At 31.8% G+C, this 25,369-nt stretch overlaps 2 protein-coding genes across 6 annotated transcripts in view; both read left to right on the forward strand.

Annotated features, from left to right (window-relative positions):
• The first annotated feature begins 19 nt into the window (after nucleotides 1-19).
• Nucleotides 20-3,576, forward strand: LOC117215084 (tectonic-3-like). Its single transcript, XM_033461515.1, has 8 exons — nucleotides 20-336; nucleotides 413-673; nucleotides 750-925; nucleotides 1,004-1,366; nucleotides 1,457-1,690; nucleotides 1,768-1,927; nucleotides 2,013-2,209; nucleotides 2,291-3,576. Exons 1-8 carry the CDS (start codon nucleotides 249-251, stop codon nucleotides 3,374-3,376), a joined length of 2,565 nt encoding a protein of 854 aa, XP_033317406.1. The 5' UTR covers nucleotides 20-248; the 3' UTR covers nucleotides 3,377-3,576.
• Nucleotides 3,577-4,886: 1,310 nt separating this feature from the next.
• LOC117215048 (rho guanine nucleotide exchange factor 11) overlaps nucleotides 4,887-25,369 on the forward strand; it is a 35,634-nt gene continuing 15,151 nt past the window's right edge. For 2 of the 5 annotated variants that reach the window (XM_033461454.1, XM_033461455.1), the window contains exons 1-16: nucleotides 4,888-5,311; nucleotides 9,514-9,749; nucleotides 10,821-10,870; nucleotides 11,093-11,150; nucleotides 16,876-17,114; nucleotides 17,225-17,446; nucleotides 18,074-18,322; nucleotides 18,991-19,272; nucleotides 19,346-19,435; nucleotides 19,532-19,645; nucleotides 19,733-19,831; nucleotides 19,911-20,003; nucleotides 20,076-20,269; nucleotides 20,360-20,649; nucleotides 20,764-20,940; nucleotides 21,107-21,160. In XM_033461454.1, coding sequence (XP_033317345.1) covers nucleotides 9,578-9,749; nucleotides 10,821-10,870; nucleotides 11,093-11,150; nucleotides 16,876-17,114; nucleotides 17,225-17,446; nucleotides 18,074-18,322; nucleotides 18,991-19,272; nucleotides 19,346-19,435; nucleotides 19,532-19,645; nucleotides 19,733-19,831; nucleotides 19,911-20,003; nucleotides 20,076-20,269; nucleotides 20,360-20,649; nucleotides 20,764-20,940; nucleotides 21,107-21,160 — 2,383 coding nt within the window. In that variant the 5' untranslated portion in view covers nucleotides 4,888-5,311; nucleotides 9,514-9,577. Of the gene's footprint in view, nucleotides 5,312-9,513; nucleotides 9,750-10,820; nucleotides 10,871-11,092; nucleotides 11,151-15,471; nucleotides 15,691-16,875; nucleotides 17,115-17,224; nucleotides 17,447-18,073; nucleotides 18,323-18,990; nucleotides 19,273-19,345; nucleotides 19,436-19,531; nucleotides 19,646-19,732; nucleotides 19,832-19,910; nucleotides 20,004-20,075; nucleotides 20,270-20,359; nucleotides 20,650-20,763; nucleotides 20,941-21,106; nucleotides 21,161-25,369 lie in introns of those variants that run through there. The other 3 variants (XR_004489013.1, XM_033461457.1, XM_033461456.1) reach the window with 3 other exon arrangements.

Raw genomic sequence — 25,369 nt, forward strand, 5'->3', positions numbered from 1 at the left:
CATATATTTCTTTAATTTGTTATTTGAACTAGTATTTTTAACTTCTCATTCGTAATCCTTATGTTCTGGAGATAAAGAAAAGAATGTATTGATCAGAAATACAATAACGAACAATGATTACATACTAACAAAACTTTTGTTACAAAATATGTGTACTACATCATACAAGCGTGGTATGTTTAAAGCCACATATGACACCAATTTATTAATTCATTACAATATGTAATAAAATGAAATGATCTTATGGAATGGCTGAATTGCATATAATTGGTCGAATTTCGTCCGCAAAAGATTTCACACAAACACGACTTTTATGCAAGTGGAGTTTTCACGCCGGTAATGGAATCATTATCTTATAAAACGTTTATTATTATTTATTATCATATACTTGATAATTTTATTTTTTTCATAGGTAGTGGATGGAAAATTTTAGATGGTTGTGAAGAGGGACAAACTCAAGAAAGTTGTGATCTATATACAAATAAGCCAGTTTGGGACCATCCCATAGATGTACACTATACAACACAAACTCTTCAAAATTCACCAAAACTTTTGTTACAGATATTTCATAGAGATACACATGGAAGAGTATTATTTGGGTCGTATGGTGTTTGTAATATCCCTTTATCTCCTGGATTGCATTCAATAAAGTGTCATACGTGGAAACCAATTGGTAGGTTGAATATTTTTTAATGAAATTTTATTAATACCTTGTTATATTTCATGTTTATTTTGTTCCTGATATATAGGTAATTGGAAAGATAGACTAAGAGATAAGTTTTTGGGGATAACTTTACAATTGAAATCACCAAGTGTTTTAGTTAATTCCTTGGATAGATTTGAGTTACTTACAGAAAGTATGGGTACAGTCAAAATTGAATTGCATATAATTGCACGACATTTTGAAAAATATGGATGTCATGTATGAATGTACATTATTTCAATATATCGTATAGTTAAAGAACATGGAATAGGAATTTATTTGTCAATAAATATATCCTAAATTATAAAGCATATAGAAACAAAAGTCAACATGTTTACAACAAAATTTATGTTAATGGTTTTATACCTTATATTAAATGAATCAATATATGCAAAGAAACTTGAAGAAATATTTACATGTATGAATGAAACAGAATGTGATGAACTAATAGAAAAGGACATTTTAGAAGAAACTTCAACTACTGCTGAAAATATTTATAACACAACTAATAACATTATCAGTAGTTCTATGTATCCAACGCAAAGTCCAAAAATTCAAATAATACCAACAACAGAGATGCCTCATAAAATACAGTTCAATAATGAATTCAGAAACCAAAGTGTATATAAAATGCATTCTGATATATGTGAATGTGATTTAACAGTAAATTTTTGTTTTTTAATACCTTATACAATTTAGGATTAAACACGTAATTTTTTTAAGTTAATTTAAAATTTTTTGTTTATATAATAGATATCATCTTGTGACATTAATTGCTGTTGTGACAAAGATTGTAACAGCTTCCATTTTACTGTGTTTTCATACTGTGAAAGTCATCAACCAGAATTATTTGATAAACGTTATTGTTATAATAGAAATTTTATACAACGAAATAATACTCCATTTATACTTGAAAAATTGGCAAATAATCTCTTTTGTATTTTATATGATAATCTTCCACCTACTTATGATATTAACAATAAATTGGTAAGATTAGTATGTATACATGTCAAATTACATTTTACTATAAAATTATAATTTTTATTTTACTTTATTTTATATAGGATATAAAAACCGAAAAAGATTTAAGGAAAGCAATAAATTCAAATAGACCGACCTGGAAATGGGAAGACCAATTACATGTACCTGGATATAATACTTTTAGTCATTATCAAGATGATGGTGTTATATGGATAGTATATAATAATTATATTCAACCTTTTGGTATATATAACGTTATTTTTATTAGTATATTAAAATCTTATTAAATTAATATTTCTTTATCAATATCTCTTTTTTATAAATTTAGAAATACTACAATCTGGATTTACTCCATTGTGTTCTTTTAAGAAAACTTTAAAATATCTTCATGGTTGGAAAGATCAGTGCTTGCAAACTGAATTAATTAACACAAATAAGTTTTTATTTCCTATGGCATTTAATAATTTTACAGTTATAGTATCTCCTCATTTATTAAATGAAACATATATTCAAGTATTGGATCAGGTATATAAAAGATAGTAACTATTTCTAAAAAGTTATATATCCAATAAAAAAGTTAATAACATTGAAATTTATAATTTCCAGGTTTGCCCCCAAAATGTATGTTTATCTTTAACTAGTTATTATTGTAAACATTATTGGAAATCTTGTAGCAATAATACTGTATTAGGATCATGTTCCAATGGAAAGTGTTATAACATTGTAACAGGTGTAAAGTACTTGATTGTTCACAATGGCTCTATGGGAATTAATAATGTTGACGTATATTTTAACATAGGTAATGTTTCTCGACATTTTTATCAACAATTTGAAGTAACTTATGAATGGGCAGAATTGGATAAAGAGAAAAGCTTCTTTCTGAGTGGTAATCCTGGTTATATTATTGGAAGGCCGTTAATTATTGGCACCTTAAAAATAAATAAGACTAATAAGGTGGAAACTAAATACATCAATTTTAATAAAACTAGTAGTTTTTTGACATTACCTATAGCTACAAAAGCTGGCGAATGTAATAAAATCGATAGGTATACTCTTACCTTTGGAGAAGATATTAAGCTAAAGTGCTCTGTATTTATACACACTAATAATTTTAATACAATGTCTTGTATAAAGTTACAAAATCTTACTATGCATTTTTTAATGAAAGATTCTCTATTTAATGTTACACAAACAGACCAGTACAATATTTATGTTGCAAAGACAGGCAATTTTTCCAGCAATGATATCACTGATTGGACACAAATTTTACTGGATAGGATACCACAAAATGTTACAGTAGCACAGGTTGTTAATGGTCGTTTATATTGTTCAGGACTAATAACATCTGTACATTTAAACATTTTATATTCTGCTTTAAAAAAATCCGAGACATTAAACAATTACATTATAGTAGGGATTGGTATTAAATTTTCTGCAGAATTCAATATGTCTTGGTCTAAGTGTTTATACGAAAACTGTTCAGATATACTTAAAACAGACATTATTAGTTATGTTACATTTCATGATATATCGAAGCCATCAAAGTATTACTTTGCAGGAGGACCTAACTTAGATATTACTTTGCCATATGATTTTTTTTACCCTTTTTTGAGTAGTTCAACCTGTATTAAGTCAAGTATCTTTTTAATCAGTATAATATCAACTGTAGCTTTGCACAATTTATCTTACTGATCTTAATCATTAAAGTATATATTACATTTTTGTACTTAGGATACATATTTATTTACTATAATATTAAAAGTGTGATTTTGTACAATTTATCTTATTGATTTCAAAATCTCAATGATTACACCAATTTGTTATCAAAATGTATGTTTTATCAAAGTACATAAGACACATATTACAATTTAAATTATGCACATGGGATAGAATAAAAGTAATTTTACATTTGTAAATAAAAGAAGGAGAAATCGTATAAAATACTAAAACTGCTATTTTATGATACATTTAATTTATTTTACTCATGAAACAATGTGTGTTTAAAATAAATAAATGGAAAATGCTTTGTAATAGCTCGTTTCATTCCCCTAGTAATAGAAAATATACATATATTTATATTTTTTAATTTTTAATATTTTGTTATCGCCGATGTAATTAAAAAATTTTTTTCTGGATCTATTGTTCCTGAATCAAAATCTTTTCTGTTTTGTATTCAAATGTATGACGTCGTTAACTAAGTCCTGCGAATCACTCGTAGATGCTGATAGGCTATAGCAGTTTATATTTCGCGCCGATTTTGTTCCGTTTCTCGAAAATTAGCCATTTCCGTTTTTCAAAAAGAAAAGTTTTTGAGTTGCATTATCACATGAGACGAAAAGTGGATACATTATTACAAACGAAGTTATTTGGATGCAAATATACTTCATATATTCCAAGATACAACATCCACGATCATAAAGTAGTTTCCTGTCTACCGTAGAATGGAAAAAGTGTAATTTATTATGAATATTTGATGCTTGGTAAAACATTCAAAGCTGCACTTTGCAGTCACCAATTGATGAAAAGAAAATGAAAGAAGAAACGTTTTTCTATTGTTACTGGTGTCAAAGCGGTCAGAAGTAATGTTGCAGCTTGATAATGCTGGATTGCACGTTATTAAAACCACCTCTGAAACTATATCAAAGTCGGGATGAGTTCTTTCTCACCTTGCTTACTCCTCAGTTAGTGTACCTTTGGACAACTACCTGTTTCAATTAATGCAACGATTTGAAAGTGTAGCTCATCAAAAATGACCATGAAGTGAAGAATTGAATTGATAATTTTTTCACATCCAAGGAATAAGCATTTTTCTATTGTGGAAATAAGAAAAGGTAATAAAAGCTAGAGATCATTATTTCAATTGAGAAAAAATATTTTAATAAATATTTTCCGGTAAGAAATCTGCAAAGTTTAGTCAACGATTTAATAACATTTATCTTTATCTATGTGCATATTATTGCAGATACATTATCCAATGATTCAGTAATATTTTAGAATAATATTAAATGATTGGTTAAAAACTGCATCAAACGCATTTCAAAAGAATCATCATAATATGAAAGAAAATTCACTAATGTAACGTTAACCAATGCGAGTCGTCCGTTTAAATCGTTCGCCAATCAAACTTGGTTTGTCTCTTCTCTAAAATCTTGCCACTATAAACTTGGTACGAGCTATATGTCTATGGTACGAGCTCCTGCAGCTGTCGTGTTGCACTATGGGACGTTGGGTTGTGCTTGGCTCCAATACAAGATGGCTGACACTTGTTAGTAGTGTATTTTCGTTTTATCGAATGTGTATTTTATAAAAAAATCAGTGCCTTCGTATTCACGTATGGTGCGTGCATGTTTGTACAACTAGTACAGAAGTGCTCTTTCTTTTTTTACCAAATAGTTCCCTTATCATGTATTATCAAGAGATATCAAAATGTGCCGTGAAAGTGCTAGAGGCAGAATAATTACCCGTCACCAGCCATATTCATATGTGTTCTTTTGTTATGACAATTGTGATATAATTCTTGTGGAATATAGTGCCAAGGTGAAGTGATATCTCGCTTTGTTGCGCTTCTATTCCGTCACTAGTGTTTTGTACAAGATTCGTTCCACTACAAAATAGATTAAATGAAAGGTATGTATGTATTTGCTCTATCTTCGGTACGCCTATTCACGAGATATTCTTGAAACCGTATATTCGTGTATTTTCTCTTTTTTCGATTGTCTTTTTCTATAGCTCCTTGTGCTTACAAAGTATAAGAACCGACTGACCTATTAACCTGTTATATCGATTAACATGATGTCATATATGGTTTCTTAGCTTTTCTTTGACATATTCTTTCAATTTTAGTTGCTGTCATTGTTTTATAATTTCTTAGAATCGTATAATTTCCAATTGGCGGCCCTTTAACGATCGTCAATGACTGTTGCAATGTATTATTGAAATAAACCCTCGATTTTTAACATTGCTTTAATATAATTCTTATCCGCGTAATTCTATTGTTTACGATACCTCGACATAAAAAGTCTTACAGTTCAGGGACGAGAATAAGCAAACTAAATATGGCAGTAACATTAGTAATGAAATTTAATCATAGTGCGTTGTTAGAAGAAAAATATTTCGGTTTAATTTGATGTCTTATGGAACTTTGTTTATTTTATCCTCAACATGATTTTTGACAGGAATAAATATATAGAAAATTTTGGAATCAGCATTTTCTGTTTATTCTACTTAAATATAATGATCTATATACTAACTTTAATATTGCATTTTATGCAAATGTTTTCACTTCTTTGAGGAGTAATATTTCGTTTATAATATATAGACGACATTTAAGAAAGAAATATTTTATATTAAATTTTTATAAGTACCAAAAAAAAAAAAACAAAATTTATCACAAATTAAATATTTACTATAATCGTTCGTTACGAAAAAGTGATTTAATAAGTTGGTGATCTTGATAGTAACAATGGTTAACAAGAAAAAAAGTTGTTCAGAACGTCATTACTGCGTACGATTCGTTCAAAATTCGTCGTAAGAGGATTCGGCTCATGTTTTGCACAAAACATGTGTGTAAATTACCAATATGATATCGAAGTTACTACTAAACCGACCTTACGATAAATTGATGTGATGTATCACCAAGTTTAAATAAAAAATTGAAAATTTTCGATGACTATATTTGCTATTTATGACGAATACTTTTAATATGTACTACGATATAATATAATTTAATAAGTAATTTATAAGATTTTTATTCCTCGGTTTTTATCTGTCATGGTAATTTTAATTATATGGTGATTTTATGGTAATTTCCTATGCAACTATTACAAAAAAAGTAATTTTCGTTTCTCGCACTCATAACTCATAACTCATTGTAATTATTTTGAAATATTATTTTTAAAATCTATATAATATTCTATATTATATTCTAAGTTCTTGTTTTATTATCATAGCTTATTATTTATTAACGTAATATTTGATTTTTTAAAATTTAAATTATGGTGTATAATATCACATAATTTACGACCAACTCAATTAAATTACGAGTTGTAATAATTGCAGTTACTTTCTTTAATGAGGTATAAAATTATTTACAGATTACCATAAGTTCCATTAGATATTTAGAAGAATTTGTGGGCAAAAGAATAAAATCGCGTTGAAATGTTCTCGTCCTTAATTTAAACTAGGCATCGAGTGCATTAACTACTTTGAACACTATGTTATATTACGGTATATCACTTATAAAGAATTAATTATCATTTAATTTTCAGTAATGTTATACCGTTTCATACTTAGGCATTTATAGAAAACCTTTTTTCTTTTTAGTCGGATGTGCTTTAAACATTTTTTTATTATTTTACATAACGATCGATATCGTGGAACAAAAACAAAAAATAAAAAGCTTTTTTCTGAAAATGTAACGAGAAAATTCACGAAATCAAATATAAAATAATTTTCATGCTAATGAAATCAATTTGCTTACTTTTAGCATGATAATAATATTTGCCGGAGCAATAAAGAAATTATTTGTACAAAAAATCTACTTCGTCAGTAAAGAAGCAATTATTATTCTATTGTTTACGTTCTATTAAACTAGCTTCAGTAGCCATAATAATCGAACTATAAAGGAGCATAATATGAAAATTTATGCTCAACTATCTTATTAATGAGAACTGACAAATCATTAAATTTTCAAAACTGTATTTATGGTATCATTGAGTTATTTGTTTATTAGAAGTTAATTAATTACACGCATTTTCTGTCAAAAGAAACGATACGATTCTCGCGTATATAAACTGAAATGTCGTATACAGTTTTATTTTATTTGTCTTCACTGGACAAATTTCAGTGGGACGTGTTCTTAAAATATTTCAGTCGGATAAGGGTTAAATATGCATCTAGTAGGCCAGTCTTGTGCTATTTTAAGAATAACAAGTATATAATAACATCGAATATGTCCTGATGTGATTATCGATCTTCTATAGGAAAACAATTTTTTATCGAAAAAGAAAAAATGGATAAAGTATTGGATTCTAGAGATTTATCTGTAAGAATACAAGTGTAATAAACATCTCGATATAAAAGTTCTCTTTTAAAGAATTACGATGTGCACAAAGCGAATCGTTAACTCTTTCTAATCGTGCTTCACCAATGATTCGATAAGTTTTTATAGTCATAACTATATAATTATCATAGTTATTAGAATCTTCTAGAATTATTATTTATATGGGACAGTTAATAATAAATCTGAATAGATTGTCTTTACTGCTGAAAGTATGAATAAATCTTGTAAAAGTTGAGTACTTCTTAGAAGACACGTCTTCTACATACGACACTTTTATATGTAATAAATATTATGTAGAAATTTAATTCTTTGATTGTTTTTTTTTTAAATAAGATAAACAGAAAAGATATTTTTTTAATAAGATTTTATTGAGCGCGTTAGTTATTTCTAAAAAGCATCTTATATTACTAAAGAATTAAATAACGATTCATTTTTTCAATTTTACATTGTTCCATTAACAAGAGTTCTTAAGAAGTTTCATTACTTTAGGTTTTATTATATGACAATTAATTGAAAATCGTAAAACACATAAATTCGGGATATTTATGGATGACGCAGTAATAATAATAATTAAACAGGGACGTAAAATATATATGATTATAAGCTCGTGAAAGTACACAGCAACGATAGACATAATCCCGTTGATAAGGGGACATGATTATTTATTAGCTTCGTACGCCGTAAATGATCAAATATCCTGCATTCGTTAAGGAGCAATTACTCTTCAAAATATAACAGTTGTTTTAATTCAGATACATACCCTCATTTTAAATCATGATCTGTTAATTAAATCAAAATATTTTGTATTCGACAAATTTAATTGTATTTTAGATAATTTTACAGATTTTATTCAATTTGTTTGTAAATCAGTAGAATAAATTTATAGAATTTTATATATTAGATAATTTCCATATTTTATCGATTTTGCATTGAGGTAATGTTACAAGTGAAAAAGATTACGATCCAATGATTACGTAACTTCCGTAGAAAGAATTAAGTTCAAAGAGCAGATTTTCGGACTTGAAAAAATTCTGGTGGAAAGAAAATTTTGTTACATGTTAAATTATTAAACACTGAAAGTTTCCTTATGTTTTCTTTTATTGTTTTCTCCAAAAAATCTTAATTTTCAAATAGTCGACTATCTACAATATTTATTAATCTTATGTGATAGTAAATCTTATTTGTTATTTTAATTTCGTCCATCCAATATTTAAGGATAGAATATTAATTATCACTATACATATACAACATTCTTTTTATCATTCTTCTAAAGCCAATATCAACATTAATAGTTCTATTCACTTAAAATCCATCTCTGTAATATTACATTTGTCGTGACTTAACATTCTATTTCTGTAATATTACGTATGTAACTGGATTGCATATATATACAATCTCTTATTATTAATACAAAACTATCATTTTTCCAGAAAATCTTCTTTATTACATTTCTATAAACATTTATATAACGAACTAAAAAAAATATTGTCGCATCTTGCTAAAATGAAGTGAACTCTTAAGGGGTTAAAAACACGATAAAACTCGTATTCCTACCTCTGCTGTTTAAAAGGGTCTACGAAATCGATGTTTCCCATCAACTGTATTTTCTCCCTACTTTCCTGCTCTTCGCGCAGAAGCTTTATTTTTCTCGTAGCAATTGTTCGAGTCGCAGAAAGAAAGAGAATAATTGAAAAAAAAGCAATAGTTTATCGAATGACGATTATTCGACTTTCGGAAAGTTGTTAATATTATTTCATTTTGGTTGCAGGTCATACAGTCGTGCTGCAGCTGGGGCAGAGGTGAGGGGAGGCCAGGCGGAGATCGAAGAAGGGATGAATGGAACGGCGGCGTTGCGACGCAGCGTCGGGGGTGGCGGAGGCGCCGCCGGGGGTGGAACCGTCGAACCAGCACCCGTTGCCACCCTCGTCGTCTACAAGGACGAGGCCGGATACGGGATGAAAGTCTCCGGTGATAACCCTGTCTATGTTCAATCTGTGAAGGAAGGTGTGTTGTTGGAGTTTTAACATTCGCATATAGTCAGTTTTTCGTTTTTAAAAAAGAACAGTTTAGAAATATGTTAATACATTGGATTATAATAATCATGATAGAATCGATTTCACTGGTGGCTTTAACAAAAGGGTTTAGGGATATGATATTACATATGTTGATCGAAATAGATGGTGGAAATTATACTGGCAGAATATATTGAGTATTTTTAGTGAATATTTTAAATAATGATGTGCAAGATATGAACCAGTGGAGCTATTATTATAATATACTGAATTTATATTATTTATTATATTTTGTTGCGAAAATTTTAATAAATTATGCAAATTTAATTTGGTTTGAATATTAGAGCGAATTTAGTGTCCTTAATTTTGTTATTATGTTTCAGGTATTTTGTTGAAACTTATAATTTACTGTTTAAAAAAGTAGTCGTTCTTATTGTTCAGAACAACGTATTATCATCTTCTTTTAATTACATTTAATTTATTAATTGTATTTATTTAATTGTAACAGTAAGTTCACACAATACTGATGTTACAAGTTAGAGTGTATTAATAATACAAGCGCTACTACTACTTAGTATGATACTAATTGTCCTGAGTAATATAAAGTGATGACATTTCATCGAGTTATATTCAGATACTTAACACATTTACCACTAAAATTAATTTATTTAATTAATGGGATGTAAAACAATTTAGGCTACGTTTAAACCAACATTGTAATGTATGTTTTCACGATAAAAATTTTATCTTTTAAGAAATACTATCAATTTATTTACAAATAACATAATATAAAATCTGTGCCAATTTTTATATAAAGAATTTTTTTTCAATGCACAAAATTTATAATGGTTCACATACAAAATTATTTTTGCATCATGTCTGTATTTGTATCAGAAAATTATTCAATCTTTATTCCAAATATTGTCTGCAAATTGTAAAAAGTGATAGAAGTTAAGGTATAATTTTGGTTAAGGAAATGGTTATTAAATTGTTCGCAAATTTTTCTAATACTTAAATGTCTCGATAAAGAAAAGAGTTAAAAGCAAACAATGATATATTGTAGGCGGTGCAGCCGCGAGAGCTGGCCTTCACGCGGGCGACAAAATCATCAAGGTGAGCCTATTTCGAATTTACGTTATCACAAAGTAACACTAACTAAGATATTTCTAGTGAAATTATCGAGCGAATGTAAATTATGAATCAAAATATTTATTTTTGAAAATTTAAACGATCAATAAACGCGTACCATGTGTGAATTTAAATTACTTGCGTCTATAAAATGTGTATTTGCTGCGATATATTTTCACTATTTATAACCATGATTGGTATTTCCAGGTTAACGGCGTGAATGTAATGCAGTCCACGCATACGGATGTTGTACAGCTCATAAAGTGTAAGTTTACATACTTTCTTTCTTTTCTACGACCTCTTTTTTGTTCTTTCTCTTTTATTTCCAAGACGTGGGTACGTTATTTGGCAGCGAAACGGAATAAATGTTTCTCTGTGAAGAGACCGACATATTATAGAATCGGACACTATCTAAATGTTAAAACGTTTCAAAGTACTTTTCATTATCAATAGCGGAAAGTATCAATTCCGTTATAGAGAGATTATAGAAAGATCTCGGTTTTGTACCAAATGATATTCATTATCTTTTATTGTTTAATATTAGGTGAAGTAAAAAGTTCTGAGCGCTTTTTCGCTTTATTTCGACGATGAAATTAACATAGTCAAGATTATTCGATTTAGATTAAATATGCGCCGTTTTGTTCGATTACTTTTGTCCATTTTGAAGGCAATTTCATAATTCCGCGGTTGAAGAAGTCCTCGTCCCTATTGGTAAAAAACTTGACCAGCTCATTTTCACAAGCCTCTCTTGAGGCCAGTTTTGTACCATCAAGAAAATTTTGCAAAAACTTAAAAAGGTGATAATCGCTTGGTGCCAGGTCTGGACTGTACGGCGGATGCGATAGAACCTCCCAGCCAAGCTCTCGGAGCTTCTGACGCGTCGTTAAAGATGTGTGCGGCCTGGCGTTGTCTTGATGGAACACAACACCTTTCCTATTGGCCAATTCTGGCCGCTTCTGGTCGATCGCCTGCTTCAGTCTGGTCAGTTGTTGACAATAGAGGTCCGAATTAAGTGTTTGCCCCGATGGGAGCAGCTCATAATGGATGATTCCCTTCCAATCCCACCAAACACACAATAAAACCTTCTTGGCCGTTAATCCACGCTTGGCGATCGTTTGGGCCGGCCCACCGCGATTGGACCACGATCTTTTTCGGCTGTTGTTCTCGTATGTGACCCATTTTTCATCGCCAGTCACCATCCGCTTCAAAAATGGGTCGATTTCGTTACGTCTCAACAAAGAATCGCAGGCATCAATTCGGTCCAAAAGGTTCTTTTGCGTCAATTCATGTGGCACCCATACGTCGAGCTTCTTCTTGAGACCAGCCTTATGCAAATGGTTCCAAACGGTTTTCTGGCTAATCTTCAGTTCCTGGGCAATGGAATAAGTGCTCACATGCCGGTCCGACTCGACGATTTCCATGATTTTATCCACATTTTCGACGATTGGCCTACCAGAGCGTGCCTCATCTTCGACGTCCATATTACCAGAACGGAATCGTTGGAACCACCGCTTTGCTGTTGCATTCGATACTGTACTGGGTCCATAAACAGCACAAATTTTTTTGGCCGCCTGCTCCGCCTTTTCACCTTGGTCGTAGTGGTACTGAAGAATGTATCGAATTTTCTCTTTTTTTATCTCCATTTTCGAACGCTGTAACACACAACTGGCTTCACCGAACACAAAACTGACAAAGAACCTTTTTGATGCGTAATATCACCTTGAAATCGGTGTATACTATGACTCGATGCGATGTGCACATCGTGAGATATGGCTCACTAAAGACATCTAGCGAAAAACGCTCAGAACTTTTTACTTAACCTAATATAATCAAAATTTGATCGCTTAATATTTTATTAATAACAATATTATTTCCTATTCTAGTTTTCCTTTATATACTCACGAATACAAAGGGGAAGAACATTTTTTCTCCATGATAGGATTTTCCCGTCGATTGAGCATTTTTACGTAGTCAGTCTAGTAAACTTGTAATATAAACACACATGGGGTAGTTCATACTTTCTAAGGTATTCTTATGTGTCGTTGATCATCACAAGGGGTGCGTATAATTCAATCTAGCTTAGTATAGGCCAGGCCATTGACCTGTATTTTATAAAAGTAGATAAAGTACTTAGGTATTATGTTTTAAAAGAATTATCTTCAAAGTAACAAATTGAGATAGAAGGGTAAAATGGTTAATTATTTTTAGATAATAAAAGCATCTTGTATTTAGAATATTAATTAGATATTAAAAGAAAGAAATGTAAATTGAATAAATCGTTGTATATCTAATAGAACTATAATTGATATCTTATTGATATAAATGATTCTCTGAACAAGATTAAACTGCAATTAATTTTATTGAATTACATTACGATTCATTTATTCTAGCTCTCACAAAACTCTGTTCAATTAAGCGAAATCGAGTAAAAGTAGAGTCAAACCTCATATTGCTTTTCAATGTTTTTTGTTTTTCCATACTCAAACTGGTGCTTGATCAAAACCTGTCGGGGTATATATGCCTGGAAAGCTTTTATCGAAATTGATCCGTAAAGCTCATCGATTTGAGCGGGCAATGCAATTTAATTTGAAGCTGTATCACAGACATTGCGTAAAAAAAGAAGGAAGCGCGGAGGCTTGCGAAAGGAAGTTCATTCTACGTGTAGTTAGGATAATCAACGTTTGAGTATGCGAAACTCCATCGAGCAATCTGTCTCTGTCTTTTCTATAAATTAAAGCAAGTATCTAGAGAGATATGTCAAGTGCAATGACGCATGACCAACGTTTATATATTACAAAAAATCGAAAAAGAAGAGTTAAGTTTGTTTGTTGTATTTGAGAAAAGAGACATTTATAAAGATCACGAATGATTGTCGGTGATTTTATCTTGAATATACCGACGTCAACGAAGCTTCTGTGGCGACGTTTCCAGTGATGTAAGCATGCGAGTTTATAGCGGTGACGGTTGGTTCATAGAGTCTATCTTCCTCCTCCTAACAATTCAGGTACAACACAATGACTATAAACGTGTCTTTTCCATCGTAGTTTTAACTGTGCTGTAATTCCACAAAATTCTATTACGTTTCAGGCATAACGCGTGAACAAAATGAAACGAGAGTTGTTTCAGGTTGCGTTATTCCCTCTTATTTTATCACGTTGCGATTAGTTCCTTGAGATACTGAAGTAAAATAAATTTCTTTGTGTAGAAAGCAAATAGTTTTCCTTTTATGTCGTGTTCATTTGTATATTTGTATTCACTCTGTAATCATTATTGCTAGCTAATAATTCAAAAGTAAAATAAATAATTAGAGAGTTGTAAAAGAGTTTGTAACATGTAAAAGATTTCGAAACCGGATGCAATATGTCGCGTAATCTAACACTTTTTGAATGTGAGATGGTGTTGTGTATCCAAATCTAATAACTTTCCAAAGTACGCTAACTGTCCTACTTAATCATTTCATAAGGCAGCAACTCTTACACGTATTCAGATTTCGCTAGACTCATGAATATTTAAAATCGATCCAATACAAACATTTTTTAACAAATACAATAAAAATCTCATTTGCATACCAAATCATAACAGTATACCAAAGTTTGTGAAGTTTTTCCGTGTAATAAACGCACTTCTAAAGATGTATCGGTAAAATAATTTGGATTTGGAAATTAGAAAACTTGCAGATGTTCAGCGTGAGAATTACCGAGAACAAACAGGGTATAGACTAGTATGAGTATTTTAACGGGAATTAACCGTGTTAGAACGTTTTACTGGCTGAAGTAACTTTTGTCTTGTGAAAATAAATAAAGATAGTTTTATGAGGAATGGCGTTCATGTGCAGAATACGAGAAGATCCTTAACTGACCGTTAAATCACTGCCATTTACAGCTGAGTCAATCTTTCCTTCGGGATTTTCCAAATCATTATGCTAATTTGTATGACGTTTCAAGTACTCAATCATACAAAAAAATGGAAAGAAAGGTCATCTTAATTTTACCAGATATAAAGTTTATATAAAGTTTCAGGAAAATTCTAATCTTTTAAGAAGAAAATCCAATCCTGTATCATAAGCTTTTTTTTATTTTATAAATTAAAGTTCTTTGGTTAAGAAATTTGATTATTAGGTGTAAAAGGAAATTATGTACTTCCTTATCGTAAACAAAACGTATCTTCATTCATAAAAATTGAAATGTTTTCTATAAAAAATTGTCTAAAAAAATAATTGAAACTAAAAATAACTACAGCAATACCTTGTAATAAAAGACAAAAAGTAAACTTTGCTGAAAAACAAAACACACACTTAGGAGATTTCCATCGTTACGATAGGAAAACATCCGTAGATCTATTTCCTAGTAATTCCCAGTTATCGAGATTTTTACGTTGCAGAAACGAATTATAGTATTAAAGTGGGTTTACCGAGGTGTTATAGCATATAGTCAAATGACGAGATCTGGTCATATATCGAGGATTAGTCGTATACGCGCGTGTAAACATAAGAATCTCGTCATTCATATTAATACACGTACCTGGGGCCAAGTTTCTCGGTACGAATGTCTTTACTGCTCCACGTATCGCCTCGGTCATCGCCAATCGTTTTACGCAGTTTTGCAGACGACACGGCTCTCGATGCGCGTGATATCTCTCCGTGAAACTGTACATCCTCGAATCCTTGATACCAAAATTTCATTGAAAGATCGATTTACCGGTTCGAACGTGTTTGTTCTCGTCGACGTTGTGTATCTATATGAAGACGCGAACCACGTATGACCTCAGGCAAGCTTGGAAGAAAGCTCGTGCGAAAGCGTACTCTGGTATTTTCAGCTTCTTCTGAAACGTTTACGTTCATGTTCGCAATTATGTAATTTTACCGTTAGGACACGGATTATTGTTCTTTGGAATTTTACTTATTTCTCGTACGATCATTTGTGATTCCTTCGTATCAGAGAAACACGAAATTGCATCCGTTACAAACTGTGTAAAGTTGCAGGTTCCTCGAGTAATATATATATTCTCTGAATCCATAAAAATGCAAATATTTGGCAAGTTGTGCATATTTTCGGAGTGCTTGTTTAGGCAACAACTTTGAGGAAGAGATACCACGATACACTCGCGTTTTCGAAATCCAAGCTGTTGTTGCGGATTTGTATATCGGATTTGAGATTTTGATATCGGTTTTGTTAATTAATTTTCTGATACGGATATGCATTTCCAGAATTAGAAAAATATAATGACGTCATACGTCTCAGCTGAGCGTAGGAATGAGTCATTGACGGCGTAAGCAGAGACTAGATTTGTAGTTAGTTCTATATAAACATTCTATTCATGATAAATGTATTCTGTTTACATTTTTATTCACTATTACAATTTTTTTTGTCTGATAAGAGATCTAGGAATTCCTTTATACTCTGTTTGGATAAGTAGTTTTAGGTCTATCGAAAATTTGTCATCGATAAATTTTAACAGTTTAATCCTTTACAAAGTATATATATACTCATTGAAGAATATTTTAATTATAGCCACGACCAAGATTACTTTCAGTTCTTTGCTTACAAGTTTGCTATATGACTTTACGATTTCTTAATGAACATTTGGTTGTCGCAATAGCGTATACACAACCTGTACTTTTCAGATTACTTATCAGATATTGCGTATCAACGATCGCATGATCGTTTATTAAATACATACAAATAATTAAAAAACAAAACACACAATTTACATTAAACATAAAGGCATGTCAAAATCTTAAAATCAGTACAGTACAATATTACTGATGATTTCAATTGACAAATTTTCGTAATTACGTAGTATTTAGTGTACACAGATTATCCATAGAAAACATTTAATAGTCGAGAGGAATCTAAATTCTTGTGAAAGAAAATACAAGTACTGACTGTTCGAGCAAGTCTCAAAAGAAAGGTGGAGGGTCAAACGCGGGGGAAGGACCGGCGGAGGTATGCGAAAGGTGACTAATCATCGTCCTTGAACCCTTGTTGCAGCTTCGACGCAGGTGGTACTGACGGTACAGCAGAAGCCAGTTGCAACGAATAGCGCGACAACGACGGCCACAGGGCTGCAAGTTGGTTTGGCGGGTGGACACCAGCGACCAGTTAGTTTATCAGCCGGTACCACGATGGTATCACCCTCGCAACCGGCAACTTCCTTACTCAGGGCGTCGACTGCTCCAGCGACCGGTGCACCGTGTAACGCACGTATTACAGGACCTCAACCCGTTGATGTAAGTCGATATTTTTTGCTTTATTTACGAAGGGATTTATGAATTGGATTCAATAGCTTTTTAATATAATAAAAGTATAATATAATACAAATCCTTTTCTTATATTTTAGCATGAGAAAAAACGGCAATTGGAAACTCAGCGCGTTCATACATTCCAGCTTATGTTGGAGAAAGAACAAAGTTACGTTGATAAGCTTCGCAGCGAACTCGCGAAAGCTAGTACTGGTAGTAGTAATGTTAATGTTGTAGCACGACAAACAGAACTAGCGGGCGCCGAAAGGAGGGTACGCACTCTGCAGGACCAGCTAGCTGCTATTACAACCAATGAACAGGTATGGTTTTTTAATCTTATGGTATGCTTTAATAATATGTTCAAGTTACTTTGAAAATTTCTAATTACTGCATTAATATCCTGCATTAATTTTATACCAGTAAACTATAATTGTTCATTGTTCATACATATATTACATCATAAATATTATGTTATTATTCATAATCTTATTCATAAAGATGTGAATTCGTTTTAACGCTTATATTCATTAACATTTCTTATGTCCCTATATATTTTATTGTGTCTTGCTTTTATGTCAGTGTTTGACAGTCCCAGTTTATGTTATTCAGTGTATTAAATAGTTGCTCGGCATGATATTATTGAGATGTTTATTTTTATGAATGGAAAGCATAATGATGAGAGTATGAATATAAGTTTAATCATTGATTATTATAGTAGTTCGGTAATCTTTGATATATTTATTAATAGCTTACAGTATATTATGATAAACAACAAGAAATAACAAAGCCTATGTTCTGCTTTTATACATATATTTTTTGAGCTGTATAGATACAACTTTTATACAATGTGTGCTTGTATTACAATTGAAATTTTCAAATGCAGCCATATAGGGATGTATTTAAGCTTTTGCTAACTTTATCTAACCAGCTTTTGTTGTGTCTTACAGCTTTGCTCGTTGGTAACAAACACCTCGTGTTCCCCGGGTTATTATTCACCCTTAAGTAGTAGCAGTGGTGATGTACCACCGCCTCTACCATCTCGTAAATCCTTGTCCATGCAAAGCCTGTCTCCGCCACCATTGCCTCCCAGACCTCCGCCTACTACAAATACGCACCACGTAGCCCAGTTGGAGCTGGAGCGTCATCTGTTGACTCATTTAACGCCCTCAACCACCAGTCATGGCATACCTAACTCTGTAAGTAGTTTAATCGCTAAGTCATTAAATAAATAATTTATATCAATGTATGCATGGTAAAAGAGAAGTACCACAGAATCACAATGTGAATACCTTTAACAGATATTTATATATTGGATAATTTATACTTTTATATTTTAAAATATATTTTATAAATATCATTCCTATTAAATTTCATATCATTTAATACATCTATCACAATTATGTTAAATAATAATCAAGTACCTATGTTATAATAATACTTTGTTTTGCTTCTTTTGCAAATACCTTATGTGTAGTTCCATCAAAAACTTATGACAAATATTACATTTCAGAAACTGTGCTTGTTTATTGAAGTGTTGCTTGAGTAATATATTTTATTAAGTAATGTATTTTAAGTATGTTTGTGATATGTACTGAAATATACTTTATGTGATCTAAGAAAAATTTATGGTTATGCACTATGTACCTTTAAACATTGTCTGTTAAGTATATGTTTTATTTCGTTTACTGTGATTGCAGTGTTTAGCAATTCTTATGGTGTGTGGTATGAAATGCATATAGTACAATTTTATAGTATTTCTGCATAATGAATCACTCAATATTCTAGTTTATTCTTGTATTTAATTTACTGATATAATGTTCTGATTATCTATTATTTAATAAATAAGTATTTAATTTCCTTATAGCTTTCACAGGGTGCAAATTTGGGTTCCTCAAATTCACTTAATAAACATCAACGAACGAAATCCAGTCCAGAACAATTGGGAACAACAACTATTTCTCCATCAGAAGCTAGTAGACGTTTAATAGCATCAGAGTCAATGAATGATCTTTCTCCTCCAAGGCATGTAAGGCATAGTGACATTGATATAGATGAATTACCTCATATCACTCCTCCAGGAACTCCACCTCCACCATATCCAGTTGCTAGTCCAGGAAATGATACCTCCAGTTCTACTATTAACGATGTAAGTTTTTAATCAAAAAGCTGAGTTCCTTAAATAATCCGTGATACTTACCAATGTATTTTTCCTTCTTTAGACAATATTAAATGAAGGCATTCCTGGACTGCCAATATTACAGCAGCCAATTATGTCAATGGAAGACGATGATATGAGTGATCAAGAAGTTGTGAGTTTTATAAATTTTATATATAGTTCTTTGTTTTTAATTTTAAATGAAATCATTCATATGGATTCATAATTGCTATGTTAATTGTCGTTGTAGGGACAGTTAGAAGACCATGGACCATTCAAATCTTTGTCTCGATTATGGGGACATCATGCACACCTTGCTGTATTTATTAATTATGTTTTGTCAAACAGTGATCCCTCCAGTCTGGTAAGTATTATGTCATATATAGTGGTGATGTCTTCGAATATTGAATTTTATTATCCAAAGTCAGTTTAAATTATTATATTATTTTAGTTGTTCTACTTAGTAACGGATCTGTACAAAGAAGGCAATGCAAAAGAAATGAGGAAGTGGGCATATGAAATTCATTCTAGTTTTTTAGTACCTGGTGCAGTAAGTAATTTGAAAAAGATATCTTTTTTCTCTTGAATATATGGGGATCATATTTAACTCAAAACCGTTTTATATATAGCCTCTCCGTCTGCATAATGTAGACGAAAATGTAGCACATGAAATAGACGACGTTCTTTTAAAGGAATCTGATAAGGAAGAGATTCTACGAAAAGTATGTGTTATGCAAAAGTATATACGCATCGTTTGCTGGATATGATTATATAAAATATTGTATTCTTGGCAGATATTTTGGAAAGCTCGTACACGTGCAAAAGAAGAGCTAAACGAGCAACTTGCAGACTTTCAACAAAAGAGAACTGCTGGATTAGGTACGTTATTTGGTCCAAGCGACGCTCAGTTGGATGAAAGTGCATCTGATAAGGCGCGAGAAACAAAAATCATAGAAACATACCTCTTACCCAAAATGGAGCCTTATTTGTAAGTTCATTAACAGAAAAATATACATAGTTTTAATTCTTAACATATCATGGCATATAGCGTTACATTATTATTTATATAATGTTTCAGAGAAGATATTGAAAAAGAACACGTAGATTTGCGACAATTCACAACAGCAGCTGGTTTGGCAACAATATTAACAAAAATTTTTCAAGTTCGACCAGTATCGCTTGATCGAGTACCTACTTTTGTCGCAAAAGATAAGTCAAATCTCAAAGCCCGCCTGCTTACAGGAAAAACAAGAAAAATGACAATCAGAGGTCATCATTTTGTAGCTCATCAATACTTTACTATTACTTATTGTAATCATTGTCAACTTATCATTGGTGGAATTGGACCTCAAGGATATTTATGTAGTGGTGTGTAAATTTATATAGATATTACTAAATTAAAAATTAGAAAATATAAATTTGAGATCACGTGTGAATATCGACACAATTAAAAATTGAAGCAACTTTTCCATTTTGTTACAGATTGTTCTCTAAGTGTTCATCGTCAATGTGTTCGAGTAGTAGAAGAAAATTGTCCTGGACCATTGGTTAGAAAGGAAAGAGGCAATGATCGTATAAGCAAATTAATGGAGCGTATCAGGCCTGAAAGGAAACCACCATCATCACACCATCATCATCCTCAAAATCACATGTTTCATGGTAAATAATTCGAATTTTACATTACACTCTATGACAGAAATATTTGTTGTACTGCTTCCCTTCTATGTACACGTATATCGTAAATAAATGTACAAATGTGAATTTTGTAGGCTTCTTTGTCTTTTAATAGTTTGTTTTTATAATATAGGATATTTTATTGTTACAGACAAGATTAAAAGGAACGAGGAAGATACTGGTACATTGACTGATGGTGAAAATGGTAAGTTTGCTACTTGCATTAAACTATTAAATGAAATAATATTAGAAAAATATACTTTTAACTGCAGCAATCGTATAAAACAATGGAGTTTGTAACTACATACGCCGTTGCGTTAACGTTATGATTTATTGTTTAATCATTTATTGTTTGTTGTTTACAAAGTTTTATAGCTATATTTTGTTCCAATCAAAGGAAATAAATTTTGATATTTTATATCTTGTAGTATACAATAACATATTTATTGCTTTATTTTTAAATATATGATAATATACTAAAATTTTTTAAATCTCATGATAGTCAAATATATTAATTCATGGAAAATCGACAATAAATCTTTTTTTTTCATATTATATATAAAATAAGAATACGTCTATATTAATTAGTTCATTCGTTACATAGCGTGATAACTTTCCAAATGCTATTAATTTTAGTGTATTTCTCAGAACAAATCTATATTTTGCACCGCACACGATGCACCATAAATAATTTTGTGCTGCCAAATACAAGTATACGTACTTTGTTCAGAGTGACAAAGTACAAATAAATTCAACTTTTCGTTAAACATACATTTTCCACGACGATAATATCTATATCAATTCGCAATGTTTTGTTGTACATCATACTGTCGTTGCAACTTACAATTACGTATGCTTGTTTAACTATGTAAGTGTGATGCCTATATATTTTTCTTCCTTTTTGTTAATGTTATCCGTTATCTCGTAGTTTACTGTCTTCATTTCGAATGAGGCGTTCCTTAACGAACGCGTCAGCCATTGTTAGGATTGTTTGTCTCGTCGGAAGCACTTAACATTTATTGTAAATTAATGATAACTCTCATTCTCTTTCATTAAAAAATAATTTAAAGCATATCGCCAATGGTGAAAGAAGTGTAATGAAGTTAGTTGTGCAAAAATTCCCACTTGAAAAATTCGTTGAAAATTGTTTGTTACGACCCTCGATGGTTCTTTATCGACATCCTCTCCTCAGCCTTTTAAATTGATAGTGTGTTGGCTTGATAAAACGTTTTCGTGAATATATGCAAGTTTTGTAAAAATACATCGATTCGCTACAAAAATATTAAGGATTATTCCACGTTTCTAGTGACGATTCTATCAAAAGTAGTAATTATTTTATGTAATGTTATGCGTATTAATAACAATATTTTCGTGTTCTTTAATATTTGTACAATCGTTTAAAAGAAAAAATTAAAGAGAAGAGTGTCAATGTTGAAGTACATAATCGATATTTCATATGTTTGAGACGGAGTGTAGGTTTTTATCAAGTTTCGTTGTTACAATAATCGCGTTGTCCGATAAGGAAGTTTCGCAAAACGAATTGTGTTGGTTGTGCACTGCGCTCTTTTCTACTGAATTTATAAAAGAGAAGAGGAAGGAAGGAAGAACAGAGAAGAGAGGAAACTGCGGGAAGAGGCCTAGAATCACAACCACATAGATTTGTATTTATATACAGGGTGTATAAGCAATTTGCTGTTTGCTTAAAGATAATACGTATAACTATCTTACAAAAACTTTCTGTTGTAAGTTTTCTAAATTGCACATATAAATTAAACGAGTTACACTTGTAACAGTTCAATTATCATTTTGTTAACTTGTTCACTTATTATTTGTTTACTGCTTATATTAATTTTCAAGAATTTTATAATATTTAGAGAACCTTGTACATGTTATCACAATCTATTCTCTGTTAAATACGAATCCGCAAATTTCTCAAAAGTATCCATTCATAAAACCAACGACTACGTATACAAAATTAACGAAAAAGGGTCTCAACAAGCTACAAAGAATTCCACAGCGATCACTTTTCTCATTAACGTTTCTACGCTCGTAACAAACAACGTAAACAAGTAAAATAAAGCTGGGGTCTGGCAAGTAGTATCTCTCGGCGCTGTAAGAGGTAACAGAAGAAAAGTTGAGCAAGAGAGAGCTACCCTTTAAGAGAGACTTTAAGTACATCAATATCTTGAACGTGAAGATCGTCCTTGATGTTCCCCGAGGGTTAGGTCGGAGGGATTTGAAAATCAGAATCACACGCACACCCTGTACATTCGTGAATACACTTACGCGTGAACGTAGTTGTAAAACGAGCGGGGGGCGGTCTGGTGGGGTCTAACCGGAAACCAACGGCAGTCTCCGAGGAAAAGAAGCGAGAGCGGCTTCAAGGGAAATTAGTGTCAGCTCGGTTGTTGCCGCGAGAAGTAGAGAAACCACCCCGATTATTATTTTCTCGGTGGTGAAACATCGAGGTGTGCACATGGTCGAGGTGCAACAGTTGCGTGATCCCTTGCAGGGGGAACCGGACTGCAACCCTTACCCAACGACCACCAACCCCTCGCCCCTGATCGCTGGCTTTGCTAGCTTCAGGCTTTCCTCGGGAAGATGCAGGAACAGATTCAATCGGAAGCTGAAGGGTGACGGTAAAGATGGCGTGAATATCTAATAATTCATTTGGATCGAAGAGCCTCCTCTAGGCGGCGCGTTTTATTGTATTTTTTCTTCTTTTTGATAATTACGTGATGCTAGTGACTAAACATTCTGGTTTTCATTATCGTCGTTTCGATATCATTATCGGAACGTTCATGAGGAAATACGAAGATTACTGAAACAGTAAAGTTTGTGCTGATATGTATTTTTAAGTGAATACTATTGTTAAAGATTGTAGCGATAAATTAATTTAAGAAAAGAAACTAATTATACCAATGTGAATAGAATTTATCAATATAGAAGTTCACTATTTAATATTTGATTATGAGAAGTTGTAGCTTGTAACTTTTTAGCGTATGTCATGTTTCACATTATGATTCATAAACTATTGCAAGAAATCACAGTTCTCAGAATCAGTTTTTGAAATAATTAATTAAATAATAACGTATCTACTAAACACGAATGGAGATTCTTCGAATTTCAAATGGATTCTACAATGAATGTTTGGATTCGCGAGAAACGTTAGAAAAATATATCAATCGGAATAGGTTCGATAGTGGTGCGCGAAAAAGTAAGCAAAGACAAAGTTGCAAAGAAAACGAAGCTGAAAACGATCAAGCAGAGAACCGTGGTGCCACACATGAGCAAAGGCTCATTTGCCGGTAAAGTTTGGGAGACTTTTGCCGCTGTGAGAAAGACACGCGAACCGAGCAAAATTATAGAAACAGCTTTGATCGTTGGTTTGGATCGTCTAAATGTATCAACGTGTTGTGAAAACGTGAACGATAGTGTATTCTACGATGGGACTGATTCTTCGAGCAAGCCTGACGACACCGGTTTGAAGGAAATTACTGGTGTAGAGAAAGAGACAGGTTTGTTTCAACAGTTCTCGTTTTGTCTTTCGCGTCTGCCAAATAAATGTATCGGATGAATGTGAAAAACGAAAAATCAGAAATCAAACAAGAAGATCAATATAAAATCGAAAATCAAATTTGAAGTATTTCTTCGAGTCTTGTAACTACTTCTATATTATTCGCGATATTTTTGAAGGGATTCAATTTGTTTGGTTACTTATCGATCTTTGCAAATTTTCATAAAATTGGATACGTTCTAAAAGTTTTGATCTGTACGGCAATGGTAAACTCTGATTAATCAAATTTTTATTAGTAACATTGAAAGTTGTGAACTTTCGGAAGGAAATGTTTCTCTGGCGCGTAGGAACGTTTCGCTGGAGTCGTAGAAGTTAAAAACAGGAATTGCGAAGCTTTAACAAGCCACTCAGTAGAAATTCTTGCCGCGTGTTGCTCGTCAGATACGTTCATAAATTTTCACTGCGTCTATAAAGCCAATATTGAAGATGATATGGGTGGCTATTTTGTCGTCATCTTTGGCTTTTCTCCGGCAGATATCTCATGAACGGGGAACCTTGCGGCTATACAAATACTACGTGTCTAGACAAAATTAGACCAGAATGTACTGGAAATCGCACGCAGTCATGTAGACGGATTGTTTATTTTTTGCATCTATACATGCTTCTTCGTGATTTCATTGAAGAAAAACATGGATTTCTTTCTCGTAAAGAAACATTTCAACCTTTGAATTCACTCTTTCATTAATATAAATTTCATCGTTCTGTATTGAGTATATACAGGCATAATTATAATGATCATGCTGTGATGCAAATTATAAGTATTCACGTAGTTAAGGATGAAATTTGGAATATTACAGAAAAGTATTTTAAGCTTATATGAAGATACGAGTATTTTGG

The sequence above is a fragment of the Bombus bifarius genome, unplaced genomic scaffold (genome assembly GCF_011952205.1).
Source record: "Bombus bifarius isolate JDL3187 unplaced genomic scaffold, Bbif_JDL3187 scf7180000009343, whole genome shotgun sequence".
NCBI classification, from domain to species: Eukaryota; Metazoa; Arthropoda; class Insecta; order Hymenoptera; family Apidae; genus Bombus; species Bombus bifarius.

What these genes read in the sequence shown, in the direction of transcription:
- LOC117215084 (XM_033461515.1), top strand. Translation starts at nt 249, where the DNA reads ATGGCTGAATTGCATATAATTGGTCGAATTTCGTCCGCAAAAGATTTC. An exon ending in CAAGTGGAGTTTTCACGCCG is followed by an intron (nt 337 to 412) that starts GTAATGGAATCA and finishes TTTTTTTCATAG; the next exon opens with GTAGTGGATGGAAAATTTTA. An exon ending in TATGTGAATGTGATTTAACA is followed by an intron (nt 1,367 to 1,456) that starts GTAAATTTTTGT and finishes TTTATATAATAG; the next exon opens with ATATCATCTTGTGACATTAA.